Source organism: Cynocephalus volans, chromosome 10 (assembly GCF_027409185.1).
Source record: "Cynocephalus volans isolate mCynVol1 chromosome 10, mCynVol1.pri, whole genome shotgun sequence".
Taxonomy (NCBI): Eukaryota; Metazoa; Chordata; class Mammalia; order Dermoptera; family Cynocephalidae; genus Cynocephalus; species Cynocephalus volans.
Window position 1 is genome coordinate 60,556,062 of NC_084469.1, and position 23,415 is coordinate 60,579,476.

Genomic DNA, 23,415 nt, shown 5'->3' on the forward strand with positions numbered 1-23,415 from the left:
AGATCTCTTCAATATACCTATGACATTGCTTGGGGAATTTCAGCCATTTTTTCTCGGTAGGACAGGGGCAGATATAGAAATCATACAGTTAATATAATGCATGGCAATGGTTACGATAATTATGCAGAATACCTAAACAAAAAGAACATTGCAATCACAGTAAAAAGATAAAAATTATTAATATGTACATGTATAATTTTCCAAATATTTTTTATGTGTTAATATCTGAATGTCAGTCTTTCTGTATTGATATATACATATATTCTACAAATGTAATCATACTGTACATCCTGTAACCTATTTTTTCTATTGATAGCATATCTTAATTATTTTCCCCAAGTTAGCGTTTATCAACTTCATAGTGTTCCATATCATGGATGTTCTGATATGCATTAAGAAGTCAGCTTTTTGAGCTCCCAAGCAATTCTTTGTACATCCTGTCCAGCTCCCATGTCTTGACCAATTTTCATCAGTCCTGAGCCCATGAAGGAAGTTCTAGCCTGGACCGTGTGGCGCCTTCTCAGCCCTGAGAGATGGGAATGAAGGAAGAGGATCTGATCTGGGCAAGATTGAGTAGTCCAGTCCCAGGTCCAGATTAGCATCCCCAGAACCATGCACTGCCAGAACCCTTCCTGCTGAAGAACCTTAGGGTTTGGGGTGAGAGTTTAGAATCTGTAAATGTCATGTGGGGTGTGGAGCAGAAGTAGCAATGGAGGAGATAAAAGCTTATATTTGCTTAAGTCAGAATGAGATCATGTAGGCACACCTGGTCTAAAGCTTCTTTTTCCTTCCCCAGTTCTGGCTTTTCTGGATTTTGTGCTTTACCAATAGAGGAATCCCATGGAGCATTAATTACTTCTGGCAATTCTAGAATCATGACTGACGTAAGTTGGTATTTTTCTGTCCTTGAAATATTGTGATTTTTAGGTCACATGAATCTTTTCCTTCATTATTCTAAAGCTTTCTGCCCAGTGTCCTCCTTGTGTACCCTTCCCCTTTCCTGTCAGTGTTTTACTTATTCATTCATTCTCCTATGTTCTCAGTCTTCTATCAGGAGCAATGCTAGAGCAGTGAAGGAATGGAGTCTCTTGAGGGAAATAAACTTCTGACAAAGAATAACTTAAATAAGTTAACAATTAGCACACTTTTACTTGTGTCAAGGAAACCAATCGTGGATTGATTTCATCTATCACAGGCAGGAACAGGAGTCATTCAAAAGGGGAAAGGAATTTTGAAAACAGTAGTTTCAGGAATTTTGAAAACAATAGTTTTCCTTTTTCAGGGTAAGATGCTGATTAGAGGGCAGCTACCAAAGAAGCCAGTCAGGACACTCTGCTCTTGGACAGCTGGATGGTCACCCAAAAGAACAGTTTCAGCTGTTGATGCATTCTCTGGAAGAGCTTTGGTGTTGAACCCGGCGTATTTGTGGCAGACTGTTTTGCATAGTGCCTTTTGTTATCACCTCTTTGTTGGGCCAGGTCTGTGCCATTTCCTTAACAGCATTTCTCATTCCCATGTTAAGTTTGTAATGTGATGAGTTAGTGATGAGGGTCCCACTGGACCCCATGAGAAAACTTGGAACTTCTCCACAGACCAGAGGGATAAGATGGAATTTGGGATTGCTTGGTCTCAACCTCAGTTTATGTGGGATTGCATGCTTTGCGAGGCTCTTAGGATTAGGGAGGGCAGTGAGTGGTTCTTTATAGGGATTCCGTAAGAGATGAACACCGGTGTCCAAGTCCATTTTGTGATTGACCAGGACATGCAGGTCTTGGGTGACATCTGTGTCAAGTGCAACATCCTACGTCAGTGTCCTCTGACTCAGGAACAGGGAAGGTGTTAAGTGAGAGGTGGTTGGTGGTCACAAGTAAGAAGATAATCCAGATGCCTAAGTACTAGATGATAATAGATTTCCAGAATTAAAATCTTCAGAAATTTTATTCAATCTAAATGTACAAATATAATAGAGCAATTAATCTCATATATCCAGAGGATGAACTGAATTGCAGGTAATAAAAAATATTTTGTTTATTCATTGAGATAAAAAAAAATGCTTATGATGTGATCTAACAGAATGATTTACTTGAGATTTCATGATAATCCTTAATTTAATGGAAATCATTTTCTAAGGTAAGGATTTTATAGTGTATTCGGAAAAATGTTTTCATGTTTTCTTATTTCTTAAATGGAAAGGATAGTTAGCAATTCACATTTATAAGCAGTTTATGAGGCACGCACATAGTAGGTTATGTGTGTGTGTATATGTACACAGACACATGGTTTTCATTTAATAGAGAAGAAACTGGGATTATCTTAGATATTACCAGACAAGTCTAAATAGCTCAGTTATCTCTTAGTATCCAGGAAGTTTCTTCTGCTATAATAGGATTTTTCTAGAACATGTAGACATTCTGCTTTAGTTGCACTGATTTTCTTACTTTTTTCTACCTGTATCACAGGCTTCCAGCCTACTTGATTGTTTTATTTTCCCCTTCTTTGTAGTGTATGCTTCATAGCCTCTTTTGTCCTCTTGGAAATATTTTCTTAAATTTCACAAGTAATACATGGGCTTTTGGTTTTAGGGGTTCGTGACATTCAGGGATGTGGCCATTGACTTCTCTCAGGAGGAGTGGGAGTGCCTGGACCCTGCTCAGAGAGACTTATACGTGGATGTGATGTTGGAGAACTATAGTAACTTGGTGTCACTGGGTAAGGTCATCTGCTTGAAATAATTTAGAACCTCCTCTTTGCAACATCAGCTTTCTCCTCTGCAAATTATAGGGCTGTCTTTGAAGAAACCAGGTGAATTTCTTCTCCCTATTACCAAAAGAAGGTTTTCATATTTGTTGGGTTAGAAAATGGGTTCTTAAAGCACCTTGATCTTCCTCATTCCTCAGTGAGCTTTGAACCTTCCTTAGGCCCTTCTTGCAATTGCTTCTGTTTTTTAATGACCCAGGGGCTGGGTTGGCAGTATAGGAAGTATAGGTTATTTCATAACCACTGTCAGAGAAACCAGGTTTCATACTGTTTAACTTCACACTTTCTATAGATGTGTGTCCTTGCTACTCAAAGTGTGATTCTTTTGTTTGAGGAACCATAAGAAAGCCAGAGCAGAGTAAGTGAAGGAGAGAGTACCAAGAAATTAGTGAGGGAGACAGGTAGGGCTCAAATGATAACATTTTTGTTTTGGGGAGAAATATAGATTGTTTTGGGGAAGATTATGGATTGTTTCCTCAATGATTAGAAGCCATGATTTGGTCCATATGTTGTGGATTTTTAATTTTTTTAATTTAAAAAAAATTTTTTTGTTCTAACTTTTTATTGTGAAGTATTACACAAACAGTTAACCTCAACTGCTTTTGGGGTTTGTTGGAAATGCAGTATTCAGGTCCTGACCCAGACCTGCTCAACAAAGTCTGCATTTCCACAAGATCCCCCAATGGTCCTTATGCACATTAAAGTGACAAGCATTGTTCTTTGTTATTTTTTGATCCACATGCAGGGAGAACTAGAAACAAGAGTCCTGATATATTCTGACTTTCAAAAGAGCCCCTACACTAGATATCAGGGTGGGTTAAATGAACAGAATTAATTTAATACTAAAGTGAACACATTCCTTTACTTAAAAAAGATTTGAGGTTGAACATTTCAATCTGTGAACTTTGCATTTGATATTAAGTTAAATCCAGAAAAAAGTTTTTTCCTTTTACTAAAATAACAACAGTAATGACAGTAATCTTAATAATTAGCACTGTGCATACTGTATAACAGGCTCTGTTCTAAGCAGTGCCAATACATTTACTTATTTAACCTTCACAACATCTGCAGAAGGCTAGGAGGTAGGTACCACATTTATCCCATTTTATTGATGAGAATATGGAGACACGTACAGTTTAAATGACTTCCTAAGGTCACACAACCAGTGGGAGGCAGTGGAATTGAACATCAGAAGTCTAGCTCCAGGGTCAGTGTTCCCAACCACTGTGTTTTATTTGCTCTAAGGAAATGGAGCCTGAGTGAGTATTAAACAAGATCATTTTCCTACCTAGGTCAACTCACGTTCTTCATTCCCATCATTCTTCTCTTCTCTGAAGTCTTGATCAATATTATTTTTAGTTTTATTTTGTTGTAAATTTAACTAAATGTTTTAAGCTTATAATTTAAAAAAAATGTCTACACCATTTGGCACTGGCATTTCTTTTTTTGCAAGCAGACACTCTATTTCTAAGCCAGATGTAGTGATATTATTGGAGCAAGGGAAGAGCCCCAGATGGTTGTGAGGGAAAGGACAAGAAGGAATCCACAAGAAGGAAGACAAGGCAAAAGCAGGGTGACCATCATTGCAGGGAACAGCCTCACTGGTCATAGAGGAGGAGAAAGAGGGATAGCTGGGATGGTGTGGGGAAAGCTCCCTTTGAAGTACAAAGGCCTGTGGAGTGAAGGCCTGAGACCTGAAAGGAAATAGAGATCTCAGGTTGAACTACCGAAGGAACTTCATCTTGATCCATTTGCCTCTCTTCTCATATTTCCTGTCCCATTTCAGTGAAGAGAGTGTTCTTTTTTTTCCAGTACAATGGTTTTACCTATATGTTTGATTCAACTACTTTCCAGTTTGTGTGTATGTGTGAGTATATTCATTCATCCATAAATTCTGCAAGTATTGTTTTGAGTGCCTTCTCTTACCTAGGCATTGACCTGGGCGCTATCACTACAAACATGAACAAGATTGATAACTTGCCCATTTTCATGTATTTTGCCTCGTAGTAGGTGAGAAACATAGAGTGATAAGTAGATAAATAATATCATGTAATGAATTGTGTTCTTCAGGAAAGGTAAACAATATGAGGGAATAGAAGATGATGGGGATTGACAGGGCTAATTTAGGTAAGATGGTCAAGAAAAGCTTTCTTGAACAAAGACATGGAACCTGGGATCAAGCTATGTAAAATCTGGGGGAGGAGTAGATCAACCACAGTGAACAGCAAACGCAAAGGCCCTGTAGCTGGAAAGGAACATAATTAGAACTCTATATGAAGGCCAGAGAAAAGTTAGTAAAGGAGTGTGCACTGAGAAATTAGATCAGGGAGAGTCTTAATCTGTTTTCTGTCTCTTATAACAGAATACCTGAAACTGGGTAATTTATAAAGAAATGGAATTTATTTCTTACAGTTTTGGAGACTGGGAAGTCCAAGGGCATGGCTCAGCATCTGCGAGGGCCTTCTTGCGGGGGGACTCTTTGCAGAGTCCTAAGGTGAGATGTGGTGAGAGGGCTGAGCAACATGCTTTCTTCCTCTCCTGGTAAAGCCACTGGTCTACTCATGATAATCCATTAATCCATGAATTGTTTAGTCCATAGGATCCTCATTATCCAGTCACCTCTTAAGAGTCCTAACTTTCAAATACCACAGTCAGATTACCCTCTAATACTGTTAACAATGGGGATTAAGTTTCAACGTGAGCTTTGGAGGGGACAACATTCAAACCATAGCAGAGAGATAGATGAGGGCCAGATAATATACAGTTTTGTTGTTGTGTATTTTGGTATGTTTAGTGTCTTTCAATCTGAAACAGTTCCTATGTTTTTCATTGACTTGCATGTTCATGACGCTTTTGAAGGTAAGAGGCCAGTTATTTTGTATGGTGTTTCTCCGTTTAGGTTTGCGTGCTCTTTCCTCATGATTAGATTTAGATTTTGGATCTTTGGCAGGAATTTCAAGAGTTGATGCTGTGTTCTCCTTGCGTTCTGTCAGGTAGTGTGAATGATGTGTCATTACTGGTGTTGCTCACTTTGGGCACTTATTATGGTGCTGTCTACAGGCTTCCACCAAGTAAAGTTAATCTCTTTTCCTTTAATAAGTATTTTGTGAGGAGGTATTTTGAGGCTATTAAATATGTGTTCCTCTTCAAAGTTTCTGTTTATTCATATATTGGATTTCTAGTCACTGGGCTGTAATCTATTCTTCCCATTATTTATTTTGAAGCTCAAACTATTAGAGCTTGTGCCAGATTTGGTCAGTGGGAACCCTTGCATGATGGCTTCTGTGTCCTTTTCGTACTACTTCATCACTCTTTGAGCACCTCCTTATTTTAAGACACACTAAGGTGTCTAGGCTAAGCTTGTCTCTGTACTCCACCCCTAAAGTCAGCCCTTTCTTCAAGGTGTTTGGTTACTTTAACATAGATTTATAGTTACTGTTTTATTTATTTGCTTTTTAAATCATGTAGGGGAAAAAAGGGAGTTACAAACCAAAAGTACAATACTGACTTTTGCATTTACCTATGCAGTTACCTTTACCAGTATTCTTTATTCTTATGGCTTTGAGTTACTGTCTAGTGTCTTTTCACTTCAACTGGAAGGATTCCCTCTATCATTTCTTATAGGGCAGGTCTACTGCTAATGACCTCCCTCAGCTTTTATTTATCTAGAAATGTTTTAATTTCACCTTCATTCCTAAAGGAAAGTTTTGCTGGATAGAATTCTTGGTTGACAGGATCTTTCTTTCAGGACTTTAAATATACCATCCTTGTGTCCTCCATGGTATCTGTTGAGAAGTTAGCTGTTAATCTTGTTGAAAATCCTTGTACATGATAGGTCGCTTCTCTCGTTACTTTCAGAATTCTCCTTTTATCTTTGGGTTTCCATAATTTGACTATAATATGTGTTGGTGTGGATCTCTTTGGGTTTATCCTATTTGAGGTCATTGAGCTTTTGGATGTGTGTATTCATGTCTTTTGTAAGTTTTTGGGAGGTTTCAGACATTATTTCTTCAAATATTTTTTCTGCCCCTTTCTTTTTGTCTTTTTTTTTCTGGGACTCCTACTATGTGTATACTGGCATGCATGATGCTATCCCATAGGTCCCTCACGCTCTGTTCATTTTTCATCATTCCTTTTTCTTTTCAGTGTTCAGATGCAATAATTTTAAATAACCTGTTTGAAATTTGCTGATTCTTTCTTCTGCTGAATCCTCTACTGAATTTTTCATTGCAGTTATTTTACTTTTCAGCTTCAGAATTTCTGTTTGGTTCCTTTTTATAATTTCTCTCTTTTTATTGATATTCTCACTTTGTTCATACATTGTTTTCTTGATTTCCCTTAGTTCTTGATCCATAGTTTCCTTTAGCTGATTGAGCATATTTGAGACAGTTGATTTAATGTCTGTACTTTCTCAAGGATGGTTACTGTAAGATTTTTTTCTTGTGAATGGGACATACTTTCCTGTTTCCTTAGTTTGTAATTTTTTGTTGAGAATTGGACATTCTGAGTATTATAATGTGGTACCTCTGGAAGTCTGATTCCCCCACTCATCAGACATTGCTGATTTCTACTTGTTGAGGGCTGGAGATGTCTCACTTTTTGAAACTACTTTGCAAATTATGTATTCCTTGTTGTGTTTGGTCACTATAGTTTCTATTCAATTATCTCTGTATTCAGCTAGTACCTGACAAAGATTTAAGGGGAAGGAAAGGAAAAGATGCACTGGCCTTTTAAATTTTCCAATAGATGCTGCTGGAGAAAGCTGCTGTGGCTGATGGGGCTGAAATCAAGGCAAGCATCTGTACTGGTCCCTCAGGGCAACACAGGACCCACCAAAGTGCATAATTCTGAATTTTTGGGAGGCAAGGTTATACTGCCTTCCCTGGCACCAGCCAGCTCCTCCACAAATACTGGCCACTCTCCACACAGCTGTGGTAGGTCTGAGGAGTTGGGTATGGTGGTTTGTTAGTACACACCATTCCAGGCACATAGGCCACTCATCCCACAGCGATGGCTGTGCTGAGAAATGGAGGATGGTGGCTGTTTACACAAGCCATTCTCCTACCTAAGAACAGCAGCCTCTTTCTTTATCCAAACTCCCCTAGTTGTTATATAAGTATCCAATCAGGTTCCAGAGTTCTTAATTTGTTGATGCCAGTCTCTCTTTCTAGCTCAGTGGTTGGAGGGACCAACCCCTAGAACTTCCTATTACAACATTTTGCATGACATCATCCTACATATTCATTTGATGTAACTGGTATGGTTGGGTTTCAGTCTATCCTTTTGTTATTCATTTTTTAAATTTGTTTCACTAGTTCTTTGTTCTTTTGTTTCTACCTTCTTGGATTAATCAACTATTTTTCAGTATTCCATTTTATCTCTTCTATTATGTTTTGGCTGTGGTTTGCTATATTGTCAGTGTTTATTTTGGGGATTACAATATGCATCTTTAATTTATCACAGTCTACTTAAAATTAATATCATACCACTTTGATGTATAATGTAGCCTGAAGAGCTTCATTTAGCATTTCTTACAGGGCTGCTAGTAACTGATTCTCTCATCTTTAATTTTTATGTCACCTTCTCTTTTTTTTTTTTGGTGGCTGGCCAGCACAGGGATGTGAACCCTTGACCTTGGTGCTAATGTTACCTTCATTTTTGAAGGATATTTCCACTGGTTATGAATTTCCAAATTAATATTTTTTCCCTTAGTTGGCTTTAAAAATGTTCCATTATCTTATGAACTCTTTTGTGTATAATGATTAGACAGATTATAATTCTTATTGTTCATTTTATATATACTTTAGTCTCTGTTTTTAACTTTTTCTCTTTATTTTTGATCTGTAACAGTGTGACTGTAAGAAGTTCGTGGATATTGTTTTCTTTATATTTATTATGCTTGAGTTTCTCTTCCCTTCATTGATCAGTAGGTTGAGATTTTTCACCAAATTTGGAGAAATTTCAGCCATCATATCTTCAAATATTTGTTAGGAAAAACACACACCAAAGTGTTTTTTCTATACTCTTACTCAGCAACAATCAGCAACACAGAAGACTGACTTCTGACTTTTATGGCCAGATTTGTGGAGATTTCTCCCCACTAGCAACCAAGACATTTTTCCAGTGGATACCAGTTGTTTGTCCTCTAATTTAATTCAATTCTGACACTATCTACCTGGAGATAGCATCAGATTGCACAGGTTGTGAGGGCTCAGTCCCCAAGACTGCCCCCCACTTCAGATGCCAGTCACATGTCCAGGCCTCTGGAACTTCTGACTAACCAGCTATAAATCAGGTTCCCACAAACCCCTCCTTGGGGTTGATTAGTTTGCTTGAGAGGCTCGCAGAACTCAGGGAAACACATACTTACATTTACTAGTTTATTATAAAGGGTATTACAAAGGATACACATGAGGAGATACATAGGGCAAGGTATGGGAGAAGGGGCATGGAGCTTTCATGCCCTCCTTGGGTGCACCACCCTCCAGGAACCTCTACCTGTTCAGCTATTTGGAAGCTCCCTAATGCTGTGCTCTTTTTATGGGAGCTTCATTACATATGCTTGATCAAGCATAGATGACCATGTAGAAGTGTGATTGGACAAAAAGGGCGTGATGTAACACTAACAAGCTGGGTGGGAAAACCCTGTTTGTTCCGGTTCTTCTTGGCCTCTCTGTGCAGCATTCCCTCCTCTCGTGTATGGGGCAGGGCCCTTCCTGAAATGGGGTCTTATGAACTACAATCACCTAAGGTAGGTCAGAGAATTTCCTGCTTCAGGGAGAAAAAAGGAGCAGGTGAACGCTGGGCAGAAGGTCAGAGAATAGTATGAGCCAGGAACCGAGGATGAAAACCAATATGTAGATATCATAATATCACACAGTCTTTTCTGCTTCTTTATCTCCTCCTTCTAAGACTCCAGTTACATATGTGATTGTACTTCAGAAAGTTCATGGAAAGATTCATGTTGTCTAATTTTATTTTTCCGCAATTTTTTTGAAGTACCCTCATATTTTAGATCCCTTGATATTGTGCCACAGATCACTGAGGTGCTATTCATCTTTTTTCCCCAATCTTTTTTTTCTTTTGTGCTTTAGTTTGGTTATATCTATTAACCTGCCTTCAAGTCACTGATTTTTTTCTTTGGTAGTGTGCAGTTGTTAACCCATCCATTGAAGGTGTCATTCCAGATGCTACATTTTTGTTTGTTTGTTTATTTTTGGTGGCTGGGTGGTATGGGGATCCTAACCCTTGACCTTGGTGTGTGTTAGCAGCATGGTGTTCTACCGAGTGAGCTAACCAGCCAGCCCCAGATACTACATATTTTAGTCCTAGAATTTACATTTGGTTTTGTGTGTCTGCTTTTATTGATTATATTTTCTCTTAATTATGTGTCAAATTTTCCTTCTTCTTTACCAGTCTTGTAAGTTTTTATTGTATACTAGACATTGTAGATGCTATGTTGTAGTGACTTGAGAATTTTATCTTTCTAACAATTATTGGGAATTGTTCTGGCATGTCACCTCTCTTCCCCTGGGTGATGGAGATGCTAAGGATTACTCAAAGCGCATTTCTTCTGAGCAGTGAGAAGCCCCAAAGGGGTTAATTTTCCGGGAACCCTCAGAGAGAGGCATTCCTCCTTGGAAAAATAACACCAGACTGGGGGCTTCTCCCAGTATTTATTTCCCAGAGCAGGAGGTTACAGAAAAGGAACATAGATGGTTACAAAAAGAACAGTAAGATAATTGCCATGGCAACACTCATTAATTTGTAAAAAGTTAAGTCAATCCACCAACAAAAGCTTGTTCTTAGCAAACACTTTTCTTTTCCTACAGCAATTTCCTCAGTATATTTACATAACAGTCAAGTAACTTTCTTAACATATCAATTGGTAGGTTAACCTGCACCAAGGACATCTGTCCTTGAGCCAGCAATTTTGCTGTTACAATTCTTTATCTACAACAGAGACTTTAGCCTGGGGAAATTTTTCTGTCTTTTGCAAGCTTAACATTTTTGTATGTAATTTTAAAAAGTTAGGCTAAACCTGAAACTATAGGGCTTTGGAGGCTAGGCCCTGCAAAATACGTTTGCTTTATTAATGTTAGTGATCTCCACATTGGCAGGCAGTTAAATTACTAGCAGATCACAATGTTCTTTTGAAGGATTGATTTTTGAAGGCAAGTGTATTTTGGTTTTGCCTTTAGTCCGGTATTCTAGGGAGGGCAATGATTTTCAAAGTGTGGTCTGAAGACTCCTAGGAATCACCAGGAACCTTTCAGTGATTCCATAGTTCAAAACTATTCTCGTAATAATACTAAGATGTTATTTGCCTTTTTCACTATGGTGCCATTTGCCTTGATGGTGCAGAAGCAATGGTGAGTAAATCTCTGTGCTTTAGCATGAATAAAGGCAGAGGCACCAAATACTACTCGTAATTATTGTATTCTTTACTGACACACACAAGAAAAATACATTAAGAAAAATCCCAGTTTCACTTAAAAACATCTTGAAGAAGTAGTAAAAAGTATTCATTTTGTTAAATGTTGACCCTTGAGTATACATTTTTAAAATATTCTATGTGACAAAATGGAAAATTAAGCTCTTCTATTCTATACCAAAGTGTGGTGGTTGCTTTGAAGACAACCACTTGTACAGTTGTTTAAATTGTGAGTTAAACTAGTTGCTTTATTTATGTAACACCATTTTTTTTTCTTTAAAGACTGACTGACAAACAAACTATGGTTATTCAGATTTGGGTAACAGAAAGACATTTTCTTGCAAGAGAGCCTGTCACTTCAAGAACAACTAACAGTGTTGCCAATGACAGAATTCAATTTTTAATATAACAATTAAAATTTTGTAAAACTTTTATTCGTCGTTTTGAGCTTTACAGCTTCCTAATACATAGTGATTTTTCAGATGAGATAGATGGTATATTAACAAATGTTATTTTTAAAATGTTTTATAATAAGATATATCAGCATTTTGAAGATCTTCATAACTCATTGAATCTATATTTTCCAAACGACCAGTCCGTGATGCAGCAAAATTATGTATTGGTAAAAGACCATTCAAAGTGCATGTGACTTTAATTTAACATAAATTAAAGTTCATGGCTATGATTTCATATTCTACATTACAACTAACATTTAAGACACTACCACTTCTTAAGTTTTAGTGTAGAATCAAAGAATAATATCCACAGTTCTCTGAGTGGATGAGTAGAATATTCTGCGATTTTTCCAATCACATCTCTGTTAGAGGCTGGATTTTCTTCATATAAGAGCTACAACCAAAATAACACATTGCCACAGATTGGATGCAAAAGCACCTATGAGAATTCAGGTATATTCTGTTCAGCCAGACATTAAAAAGGTTTGCAGAAATATAAAACAATACATCTCATTAATTTTTTTTTTTTTTTGTCGTTTTTTCGAGACCGGCACTCAGCCAGTGAGTGCACTGGTCATTCCTATATAGGATACGAACCCGCGGCGGGAGCGTCGCCGCGCTCCCAGCGCAGCACTACCGAGTGCGCCACGGGGTCAGCCCTAATTTTTTTGTTTTGGAAAATGTTTTCATAAAATGTTATTTATGTTAACATCTAATGATTTATTATTATTTTTAAATGAATGAAAATTATTAAAATTTCATTTAAATTTTTAAAAATTATATTTTATCAATATACAATGTAGTTGATTTTTATGTCCCTTTACTGATTCCTCCCTTCCCCTTCTCTCTTCCCCCTCCCACCCAACAACATCATATCTGTTCACTTGTCTTAACAAGTTCAAGGAATCGTGATTGTTGTGTCTTCTTCCCCACCCCTCCCGTTTGTGTATTTATTTATTTATTTTTAGCTCCCACAAATAAGTGAGAATGTGGTATTTCTCTTTCTGTGCCTGACTTATTTCACTTAATATAATTTTTTCTAAGTCTATTCATGTTGCTGTGAATGTAGTATTTCATTCTTTTTTAAAGCAGAGTAGGATTCCATTGTGTAGATATACCACATTTTCTGTATCCACTAGTCTGATGATGGACATTTAGTAGACCATAGTCTGAAGCTGGTCCCTACTCTTGGCTATTGTAAATAGCACTATTTACAATAACATTGGAGTACAGGTATCCCTTTGACATGAGGATTTCCATTCCTCTGGGTATATTCCCAGCAGTGGAATAGCTGGGTCATATGGCAGTTCTATCTGTAATTGTTTGAGGAATCTCCAAACCATTTTCCATAAAGGCTGCACCATTTTGCAGTCCCATCAACAGTGTAGGAGGGTTCCTTTTTCTTTGCAACCTCACTAGCATTTATCATTCTCAGTCTTTTGGATATAAGCCATCCTAACTGGAGTGAGATGGTATCTCAGTGTGGTTTTGATTTGCATTTCCCGAATGCTGAGTGATGTTGAGCATTTTTTCATGTGTCTGTTGGCCATTCGTATATCTTCCTTTGAGAAATGCCTGTTCAGCTCCTTTGCCCATTTTTTAATTGGGTTACTTGTTTTCTTGCTGTAAAGTTGTTTGAGTTCCTTGTATATTCTGGATATTAATCCTTTGATACATGTATATTTTGCAAATATTTTCTCCCACTCTGTTGGTTGTCTTTTAACTCTGTTAATTGTTTCTTTTGCTGTGCAGAAGCTTTTTAGTTTGATATAATCCCATTTGTTTATTTTTCCTTTGGTTGTCTGTGCTTTTGGGGTCATATCCTTGAGGTCTGTACCCAATCCTACTTCCTGCAATGTTTCCCCTGTGTTTTCTTTAAGGAGTTTTATTGTTCCAGGGTGTATATTTAATTCTTTAATCCATTTTGAGTTGATTTTTGTATATGGTGAGAGGTATGGGTCTAGTTTCATTCTCCTGCATATGGATATCCAGTTTTACCAGCACCATTTGCTGAAGAGGCAGTCTCTTCCCCAGTGTGTAGACTTGGTACCTTTGTCACAGATCAGATGGCTGTAGGTGTATGGGTTGATTTCTGGATTCTCTATTCTATTCCATTGATCAGTGTGTCTGTTTTTATGCCAGTACCATGCTGTTTTGGTTATTATAGCTTTGTAGTATAGTTTAAAGTCAGGTAGTGTTATGCCTCCAGCTTTATTTTTTTTGCTCAGAATTGCTTTGGCTATTCATGGTCTTTTGTTATTCCATATAAATGTTAGGGTAGTTTTTTCCATTTCTGAGAAAAATATTATTGGAATTTTGATGGGGATTGCATTGAATTTGTAGATCACTTTCGGTAGTATGGACATTTTCACAATGTTAATTCTTCCAATCTAAGAGCGTGGTATATCTTTCCATCTCTTGTGTCCTCTTTAATTTCTCTCAACAGTGGTTTGTAGTTCTCATTGCAGAGTTTTTTCACATCCTTGGTTAACTCTGTTCCTAAGTTGGTTTTTTTTTGGTGGCTATTGTAAATGAGCTAGCTTTCTTGATTTCTTTTTCTGTGTTCACTGTTGGAGTATAGAAATGCTACTGATTTTTGTGTGTTGATTTTGTATCTTGCTACTCTGCTGAAATCATTTATCAACTCTAAGAGTTTTTTTTTGGTAGAGGCTTTAGGCTGTTCAATATATAGGATCATGTCATCTGCAAAGAGACACAGTTTGATTTCATCTTTTCCAATCTGGATGCCCTTTATTTCCTTCTCTTCTCTGATTGCAATGGCTAGTACTTCCAACACTATGTTGAATAGGAGTGGTGATTGTAGGCATCCTTGTGTAGTTCTTTTTCTTGAGGATATCATTCCGGATGATATTGGTAGTGGGCTTATCATATATGGCTTTAAATATGTCAAAATACTTTCTTTCTTTTTTTTTTTTTTTTTAAAGATGACCAGTAAGGGGATCTTAACCCTTGACTTGGTGTTGTCAGCACCACGCTCACCCAGTGAGCTAACTAGCCATCCCTATATGGGATCCGAACCCATGGCCCTGGTGCTATCAGCACCACACTCTCCCAAGTGAGCCATGGGCCGACCCCGAAATATTACTAACTTGTGGAGACTCTTTATCATGAACGAATGTTGAATTTTATCAAATGCTTTTTCAGAGTCTATAGAGATAATCATATGGTCTTTGTCTTTGATTTTATTGATGTGGTGTGTCATATTTATTGATTTGCATATGTTGAACCAACCTTGCATCCCTGGGATGAATCCAACTTGATCATGTTGTATAATTTTGTGTATGTGTTGTTGTATTCTGTTAGCTAGTATTTTATTGAGGATTTTTGCATCTATATTCATCAAGGATGTTGGCCTGTAGTTTTCTTTTTTTGTTGTATCTTTGGTTTTGATATCAGGGTGATGTTTGCTTCATAGAATGAGTTTGGGAGAATGGCCTCTGTTTCAATCTTTTGGAGTAGTTTGTAGAGAATTGGTATCAATTCCTCTTTGAAGGTTTGCTAGAACTCTGGAGTAAACCTGTCTTGTTCTGGGCTTTTCTTTGTTGGGAGCCTTCTGATAACAGCTCAATTTCTTTTATTGTTATTGGTCTGTTCAGATTTTCTACATCTTCTTTGCTCAGTTTTGGTGGTTTATGTGTCCAGAAATTTATCCATTTCCTCCAGATTTTCAAGTTTGTTGGCATATAGTTGTTTATAGTAGTCTCTAATGATTTCTTGTATTTCTGAGGAATCAGTTGTAATATCACCTTTTTCATTTCTAATTTTTGTTATTTGGGTCTTCTCTTCTTTTTTTAGTTAACCTTGCTTATGGTTTGTCAATTTTATTTAAATTTTCAAAAAAAACCAACTTTTTGATTCATTGATCTTTTGTAATATGATAAATTCAAAATATATAACCTACATAAACTAAAGCTCTTTGGGGTCCTTGAATTTTTTTTTTTTTAATATTTAGAAAGAAGATAAACCCTGATTTATTTACCAACACTGTGAAAGCCTTAGGCAAAACTAAAATTTGAATAGCAAGTAATTATAATGCAAGCTCTTGCATAGCAGTTCAAATTCATTAGTGATACTAAGTTGTAAAAAACTACTCCTTTTAGTTTATAATTGGCCACCTCAGTACTCAGTTGGACTGTCAAGTTGGTAATTTTAAATATTGTGGCTTCCTTTTGGATATATACACAATCTTTACACCAAGTATTAATTTATACAAAGCAAGAAGACATTATTAAATAAAATTGCAACAGTTAGTACAATTTAGGCCCATGGCCAATTATACGTGATTATTATTTCCACATTCACATCCATAGTATTTATCCACCATTTAATAGCTTGACCAAAATGTTACACAATCAGTAGTAGGCAATTCACTTGAAAGCCCCTCACAACTAATTATCTGGCCCCAGATGCCAGTAATTCTGCGGTTGGAGAACCTGGTTGTAGGTGTCAGGAATCAATGGCTCTGGTTAATTTAATATATTAACCAACAATATCAGAATGGAGAACTAGTTAATTTATAATGATTAATTAAATGGCTACCTTGAAGTCAAAACAGGTTTCAGGGGCCGGCCCGTGGCTCACTCGGTAGAGTGCGGTGCTGATAACACCAAGGCCACGGGTTCGGATCCTATATAGGGATGGCCGGTTTGCTCACTGGCTGAGCGTGGTGCTGACAACACCAAGCCAAGGGTTGAGATCCCCTTACCAGTCATCTTTTTTAAAAAAAAAAAAAAAACAAAAAAACAAAAAAAACAAAACAAAACAGGTTTCAGGCAATGAAGGAGTATTTTGATTGTCCCAAATTGACAAGAGTATTTAAGCCTAGACACAAAATCTTTCTTAAAATTAATTTCTAGACAGTTATAACCTCTTTGTATGTGAATATGAGTATATATCTTCTCAACCTGACATACATATTACTGAGATATCTTTTAATAACAAGTTACTTATTTAGAATTAGCCTAGGAAGGCCACACCTATCTTTTTAATGTCAGCTTTTTGTTTTGTTTTTGTTTTTTATATACCTTGGGTTGTATCAACAAAAACACTGTCACAATAGCTTTGAGCTAATTAAATTATGGGTCATGCCAAACAAACATAGTTATTTCTAGTTTTGTTTCTTTTGTAAGGCAAATGAGAAAAATATTTGTGTTTGCCCAGTGGTCCTGTAGGAAACCTGAAAGGTAGATTTTATGTAAAAGATGTAATCTGTTACAAACTTTTTTATTATTTCGAGTTTGGAAAAGGCATTACCAAAAAGAGTTGTCAGAGGGGCTTTTTGGCAAGAACAGTAGATGTCTTGACTACCTAATTAATCAGAATGCTAACAAAATATTTAAAATAAACAATGAGAAAGTAATAATAATAATAATAATAATAATAATAATAATAATAAAGAATTTTAGTTCTTATTGCAATAAAAAATAAAATAAAAAGAGAATAAAAATAGTTTTATGTATGGCAAAAAGTAACTAAAAGCATGAAAATTAGACTCAAAATTTAAAGTACACATAGAGGTGTAGCAAAATTAAGCTTTTATTTTCTCTGTGTACTGAACATAAAGAATATTACTTTAATTTCCTCATGTAGTGATGTAGTTTGGATATGTTTGTCCCCCCAAGGCTCATTTTGAAATCTGATCCCCAGTGTGGCAGTGTTTGGGTCATGAGGGCAGATCCCTCATGAATAGATTAATGCCTTCCCAGCTGGGTAGTGAGTGATTCTCATTCTGTTAGTTCCCATGAGATCTGGTTGTTAAAAGGAGCCTGGCACCTCCCCTCCCTCTCTCTCTTGCTTCCTCTCACTATGTGTTCTTACACATGCCAGCTGCCTTACCATTTTCCACCATGAGTAGAAGCGGCCTGAGGCCCACATCATGTTGTTGTCTCAGAATCATGAGCAAAATAAACATCTTTTCTGTATAAATTACCCAGTTTCAGGTATTCTGTTATAGCAACACAAAAACAGACTTATACAGAAAATTGGTACCAAGGAGTGGGGTGTTGCTATACAGATACCTGAAAATGTGGGAGTGACTTTCAAACTGGGTAAAGGACTCAGAAGAAAATAAAAAGACAAAGGAAAGTTTGGAACTTAACTTCTTAGAGATTGGTTAAATTGTTGTGACCAGAATGCTGATAGAAATGTGGATATTAAAGGCCATGCTGATGAGGACTTAGATAGAAATGAGGAACTTATTGGGAACTGGACAATAGATCACCTTTGTTACACCATAGCAAAGAACTTGGCTGCATTGTGTCCATGCCCTAGGATTCTGTGGAAGTTTGGTTTAAGAGTTATGAACTGGGATATCTGGTGGAAGACATTTCTAAGCAAAATATTGAAGGTGTTGTGTGGCTGCTTTTAATTGCATACAGCAAAATGAGAGAAGAGAGAAATTACCTAAAGATGAAATTTATAATTAAAAGGGAAGCAGAGCATTAAGATTTAGAAAATTTGCAGCAGCCCGGCCCTGTGGTAGAGAATGAGAGAGCATTTTCAGGAGAATCTAAGAGTGCAGTGGGGGGACTGGTTGTTAAAGACATTAGCATGGCTATGAGGCAGCCAGATGCTAAAACCAAGACAAGGAGAGAAAGGCCCTGAAGGCATTTCAGAAGTCAACAAGGGCCCTCCTCCCATAAGAGGTCCAGAGGCCTAGGAGGACTGAATGTCCTGAAACCCAGGCCTGCTTCCCTGCACAGCCTTGGGACACTACTCTCTGCATCCCAGCCATTCTGGCTGGAGCTGATTTGTCTCAGTAGCCCCAAGTGTGGTTCATGCTGCACCTGTGAAGAGTGCAACACAGAAACCTTGGCAGCATCTATGTTGTGTTGAGTCTGCAGGCTGGCAGAATGCAAGAGCAGTGGAGGTGTGGCAGATTCCACCCAGGTTTCAGAGGATAGAAAGGCCTGGGGGCCCAGGCAGAGACCTGCCATACATGCAGAGCCACCACAGAGGGCATCTACTAGAGCAATTTAGAGCAGAAATGTGGGGTTGGGGCTCCCACCAGGGCAATGGCTAGTAGAGCCATAGGAGTGGGGCCACTGCCAGGACCCCAGAACTGTAGGGCCATTGGCAACTTGCAGTGCCCACCTGGAAATGCTACAGGCACCAGTGCAGCCCAGTGTGTTGCTCCCAGCAGAGCCATGGGGGTGGGACTGCCCAAGGCTTTCAGGGCCTGAATCCCCGACTGTGCTGTGGATGTAGGACTTTGGGTCAAAAGAGATTTGAGATTTAATGTCTGCCCTGCTGGTTTTCAGAGAGTGGACTGTTTACTCCAAAGCCATTGTTTTCTTTTAGTTATCAGTCTTTTCTATCATATCATACTTATGTTACTTTTTTCTCACATGATAACATGACATAGCATTTCCCATATGCATTTAAACATACCAGTATTATAACATACCATACTTAATGACTATATCATTTAAAGCTTTAGTTTTCATCTCTAAATATAATTAACAGTATTAATGTGTTATAAGAAGATGTGTGCATCATATTGTTTTTTACCATGTTAGCTGGAGCTTAGTTGAGTGAAAATATGTTTGAAAATAATCAAGAAATAAGTAAACTTAGTTGAATGATAACTCAAAATATTTGTGCTCTCTGTTTTATGAATATTTTCTTAGGAACTTTTTATAACCAAAAATTATTTATTAACAGCTCTCAAGATCATTGTCTCTGTGTGAATTAGAGATCTCATAATTTAAAGTGATCCTTAAATAGCAATATAATTACTCTTGATTTTTAAAATTGATAGACATTTTAAAAATTAAATAAGGTAAATCTGTAGATTCACATAATTTGTAGCATTATCTGAAGTTTCAGAATCGATCTTTTTATAAAAATCCTGGCTAATAAATTTAAATAAATGTAAAATTTAAATTTAATTGAATGTATATTTTTGTAATTGTAAGCAGTTCTGAAAGCAATGTTAGCTTTATCTCAGGGGTTTGCAAACTATGGCCCTGGAGACCAATTCACCTGTTTTCGTAAATAAAGTTATATTTGAACATAGCCACAGCCATTTGTTTATGTTTACATACTGTCCATGGCTGCTTTCTTGATAAAATGGCAGAGTTGATGTTTGTGACTCTATGGCCCTTTACAGAAAAAGCGTGCCAAACTCTAGCTTATCTGATGAGTATAACAGATATAGAAAATAGTCGTTTCAGAATAATTTGACTTTCTGTGATAAAGTAAAACCAAATTTTGCCTATTCTAGAATATTTTGCTAATGTAGTTTTTACATTGTGATAAAATCAGGAAGAAGACATATTGTCATACTGGATAATATCAGGATTTATATTTAATAGATTATATCACTTGAATTCTCATTATATTTATATATCACCTAAACATTTAAAGTTATTTTTTAAAAATTGAAAATCTAATAGCAGTGCTTTGCTTCTTATCTTGTAATATAGTAAACAGGATTGTTACTTTAACTGAGGGCTTAATTCTTTTTCCTTAGAGCTACAGGTTTAGCAAGTATTTAAAGATTTTCTTAAAGAGCCACAACATTTAAAGCATTGGAAGTCTAATTTTTCTCTCTTATTGAAAATTGTTGAATTCTGTTTTTAAAATTTGTTCTATATAAGCACATCAACACAGAGCTCTCATATTTTTAAAAAATCTCAATCACTAAGCTTCTCTTCTTTGTTCTAGAACTCTTTGGGGTTGGCATCAGGATAATACTGAATATGCAAGGGGTCTTCAAATCATCAAAAAGTTGATGGAAGGATTCATATTATCTTTTAGTTGCATTTTTTCACGAACTTCCTGAAGGACACTCGTACATATAAGAGGCTGAATTCCCTAAAGAGCAAGTTGTTAATTGTTTCATCCTTGCAGATCTTTTATTTAAAACAAAGTATACACACAAGGGATTGTTTCCATACCTGGAGGAGATACTTAATAGTGATGTAAAGAGTGATGAAGAACATTTTGCCGACTATGTAGTCAGGGCCAGGCTAGCAGTCTGGTAACTTCTAGTTTGTGATCTTGCTATGGAGTAGGGCATGGCTCAAACCATGAGTTACCTGTAGAATCCATTACAAGAATAAAGACACACAAACCCACAGTCATTGACTTATGACAAGTGTAAGATGTAGAAAAATGACAGTGATTTCCTGATGACTCAGCTACATGAGTTTCTGTGATCTAGTATGCACATAAGCCAATTAGAAGGTGGAGATCATTTCCTATCTCCCAACAAATTACATGCAAATAACCAAACAGACAATATGTCAAGGTTGAAAGTCCAGACAACGAACTCTGGAGTTAAATTCAAGTCTTTTAGGAGACTTTTGACTAGAGGTAAAGAAAATAAGCCACATGTTACAGAATACTTAGAAAGACTAGGGTAGACAAAACAAAAACAACAGAAGCTCATTATAATAAGAACTTGATTGCCATTGAGAGACACACCTGGCAGGGGACATTGGATGACCACACTTGGGCACATAAAGGCTTGATTGATGGAATCTCACATTTTGGTTTAGGAGGCAATCAGCATGGGAAAGTGAGGGACTTTTTAAAAGTGATATTGGTAGAAACCTCCAGAAAACTATCAAATCAGAACTTTAAGAGCACAGGAGCTGAAAACATCAAAGCCAAGTCTGCTGTTTAACAGGGAGAGCTTTGATGCTCAGGAGTGAGTCCAGTAAGTCTCCTAATCTAACACATTTCCAGTAGGTATTATTTTCAATTTTTCTTTTATTTGTACTACTGTACAGTGTTTTTGTTTGTTTGTTTTCTAGTAAAGAAAATAAAATGTGTGGTTTTATTGTTTTATTTCAGATTTGGAGTCAACATATGACACCAGAAATATATTTTCAGAAAAGGACATTTTTCAAATAAATTTTTCTCAATGGGAGATAAAGGAAAAAAGTAAAGCCCTAAGCCTTCAGGCATCCATTTCCAGAAATAATTGGAAGTGCAAAAGCAAATTTGAAGGACTACAGGGACATCAAGAGGGATACTTCAGTCAAATGACAATCAGCTATGCGAAGATGCCTACTTACAGAGGAAGTAAATCTCACACTCCACATAAAAGAATTCATAATAGACAGAAACCCTATGTTTGTAAGGAATGTGGAAAGGCTTGTAGTCATGGCTCAAAACTTGTTCAACATGAGAGAACTCATACAGCTGAAAAACACTTTGAATGTAAAGAATGTGGGAAGAACTTTTTTAGTGCCTATCAACTTACAGTGCATCAGAGATTTCATAGTGGTGAGAAACCCTATGAATGCAAGGAATGTGGAAAAACCTTTAGTTGGGGATCAAGCCTTGTTAAACATGAGAGAATTCATACTGGTGAGAAACCCTATGAATGTAAAGAATGTGGAAAAGCCTTTAGTCGTGGCTATCACCTTACTCAACATCAGAGAATTCATATTGGTGTGAAATCTTATGAATGTAAGGATTGTGGGAAGGCCTTTTTTTGGGGCTCAAGCCTTGCTAAACATGAAATAATTCATACAGGTGAGAAACCCTATGAATGTAAAGAATGTGGAAAAGCCTTTAGTCGTGGCTATCAACTTACTCAGCATCAGAAAATTCATACTGGTAAGAAACCTTATGAATGTAGAATATGTGGAAAGTCTTTTTGTTGGGGTTACCAACTTACTCGACATCAGATATTTCATACTGGTGAGAAACCTTATGAATGTAAGGAATGTGGAAAGGCCTTTAATTGTGGGTCAAGTCTTATTCAACATGAAAGAATTCATACAGGTGAGAAACCTTATGAATGTAAAGAATGTGGAAAGGCCTTTAGTCGTGGTTATCACCTTACTCAGCATCAGAAAATTCATACTGGTGAGAAACCTTTTGAATGTAAGGACTGTGGGAAGGCCTTTAGTTGGGGTTCAAGCCTTGTTAAACACGAGAGAGTCCATACTGGTGAGAAATCTTATGAATGTAAAGAATGTGGGAAGGTCTTTGGTAGTGGGTATCAGCTTATTCGGCATCAGATATTTCATACTGGCGAGAAACCCTATGAGTGTAAGGAATGTGGAAAGGCCTTTAATTGTGGATCAAGTCTTGTTCAACATGAGAGGATTCATACAGGTGAGAAACCCTATGAATGTAAAGAATGTGGGAAGGCGTTTAGTCGTGGCTATCACCTTACTCAACATCAGAAAATTCATACTGGTGAGAAACCTTTTAAATGTAAGGACTGTGGGAAGGCCTTTAGTTGGGGTTCAAGTCTTGTTAAACATGAGAGAGTCCATAGTGGTGAGAAGTCCTATGAATGTAAAGAATGTAGGAAAGCCTTTTGTAGCGGCTATCAACTTAGTGTTCATCAGAGATTGCATATTGGTGCAAAAATTTATCAACGTAAGGAATTTGAGAAGACCTTTACTCATAGCTCAAACCTTGTTCAGTGTGAGAGAACTCATAGTGATGGTAAATCCCATGAATATAAAGAATGGGGACACTTTTATATGGACAGTTTACTCAAATGAGAAAACTGATACTGGTGCAAACTTATCATTGAAGATATATGAAAGAACATTTTTTTACGTATGGACAAATTACTCAATATGAGAAATCTTACTCTTGAGAAACTATGAATGTAAGGAATGTAGCCTGTATGTAGACAGTTTCCTTGATATCAGCAAATTCATTCTACTGAGAAATATTTTTAATATAAGGAATATGAAAAGACCTTTAGACTTTTGCGCTGTCTTATTGAACATCAATTTACACTGATGTAAAACCATTTAGATGTAAGGAATG

General features: G+C 36.9%; 1 protein-coding gene across 2 annotated transcripts in view; it reads left to right on the forward strand.

The window, feature by feature from the left end:
• ZNF283 (zinc finger protein 283) overlaps positions 1-23,211 on the forward strand; it is a 26,706-nt gene extending 3,495 nt beyond the window's left edge. Inside the window, exons 4-6 of one of the 2 annotated variants that reach the window (XM_063109086.1) lie at positions 797-884; positions 2,583-2,709; positions 21,469-23,211. In XM_063109086.1, the coding sequence (XP_062965156.1) occupies positions 797-884; positions 2,583-2,709; positions 21,469-23,141 (1,888 nt within the window). In that variant the 3' untranslated portion in view covers positions 23,142-23,211. Of the gene's footprint in view, positions 1-796; positions 885-1,397; positions 1,479-2,582; positions 2,710-21,468 lie in introns of those variants that run through there. The other variant, XM_063109087.1, reaches the window with a different exon arrangement.
• Positions 23,212-23,415: the final 204 nt, after the last annotated feature.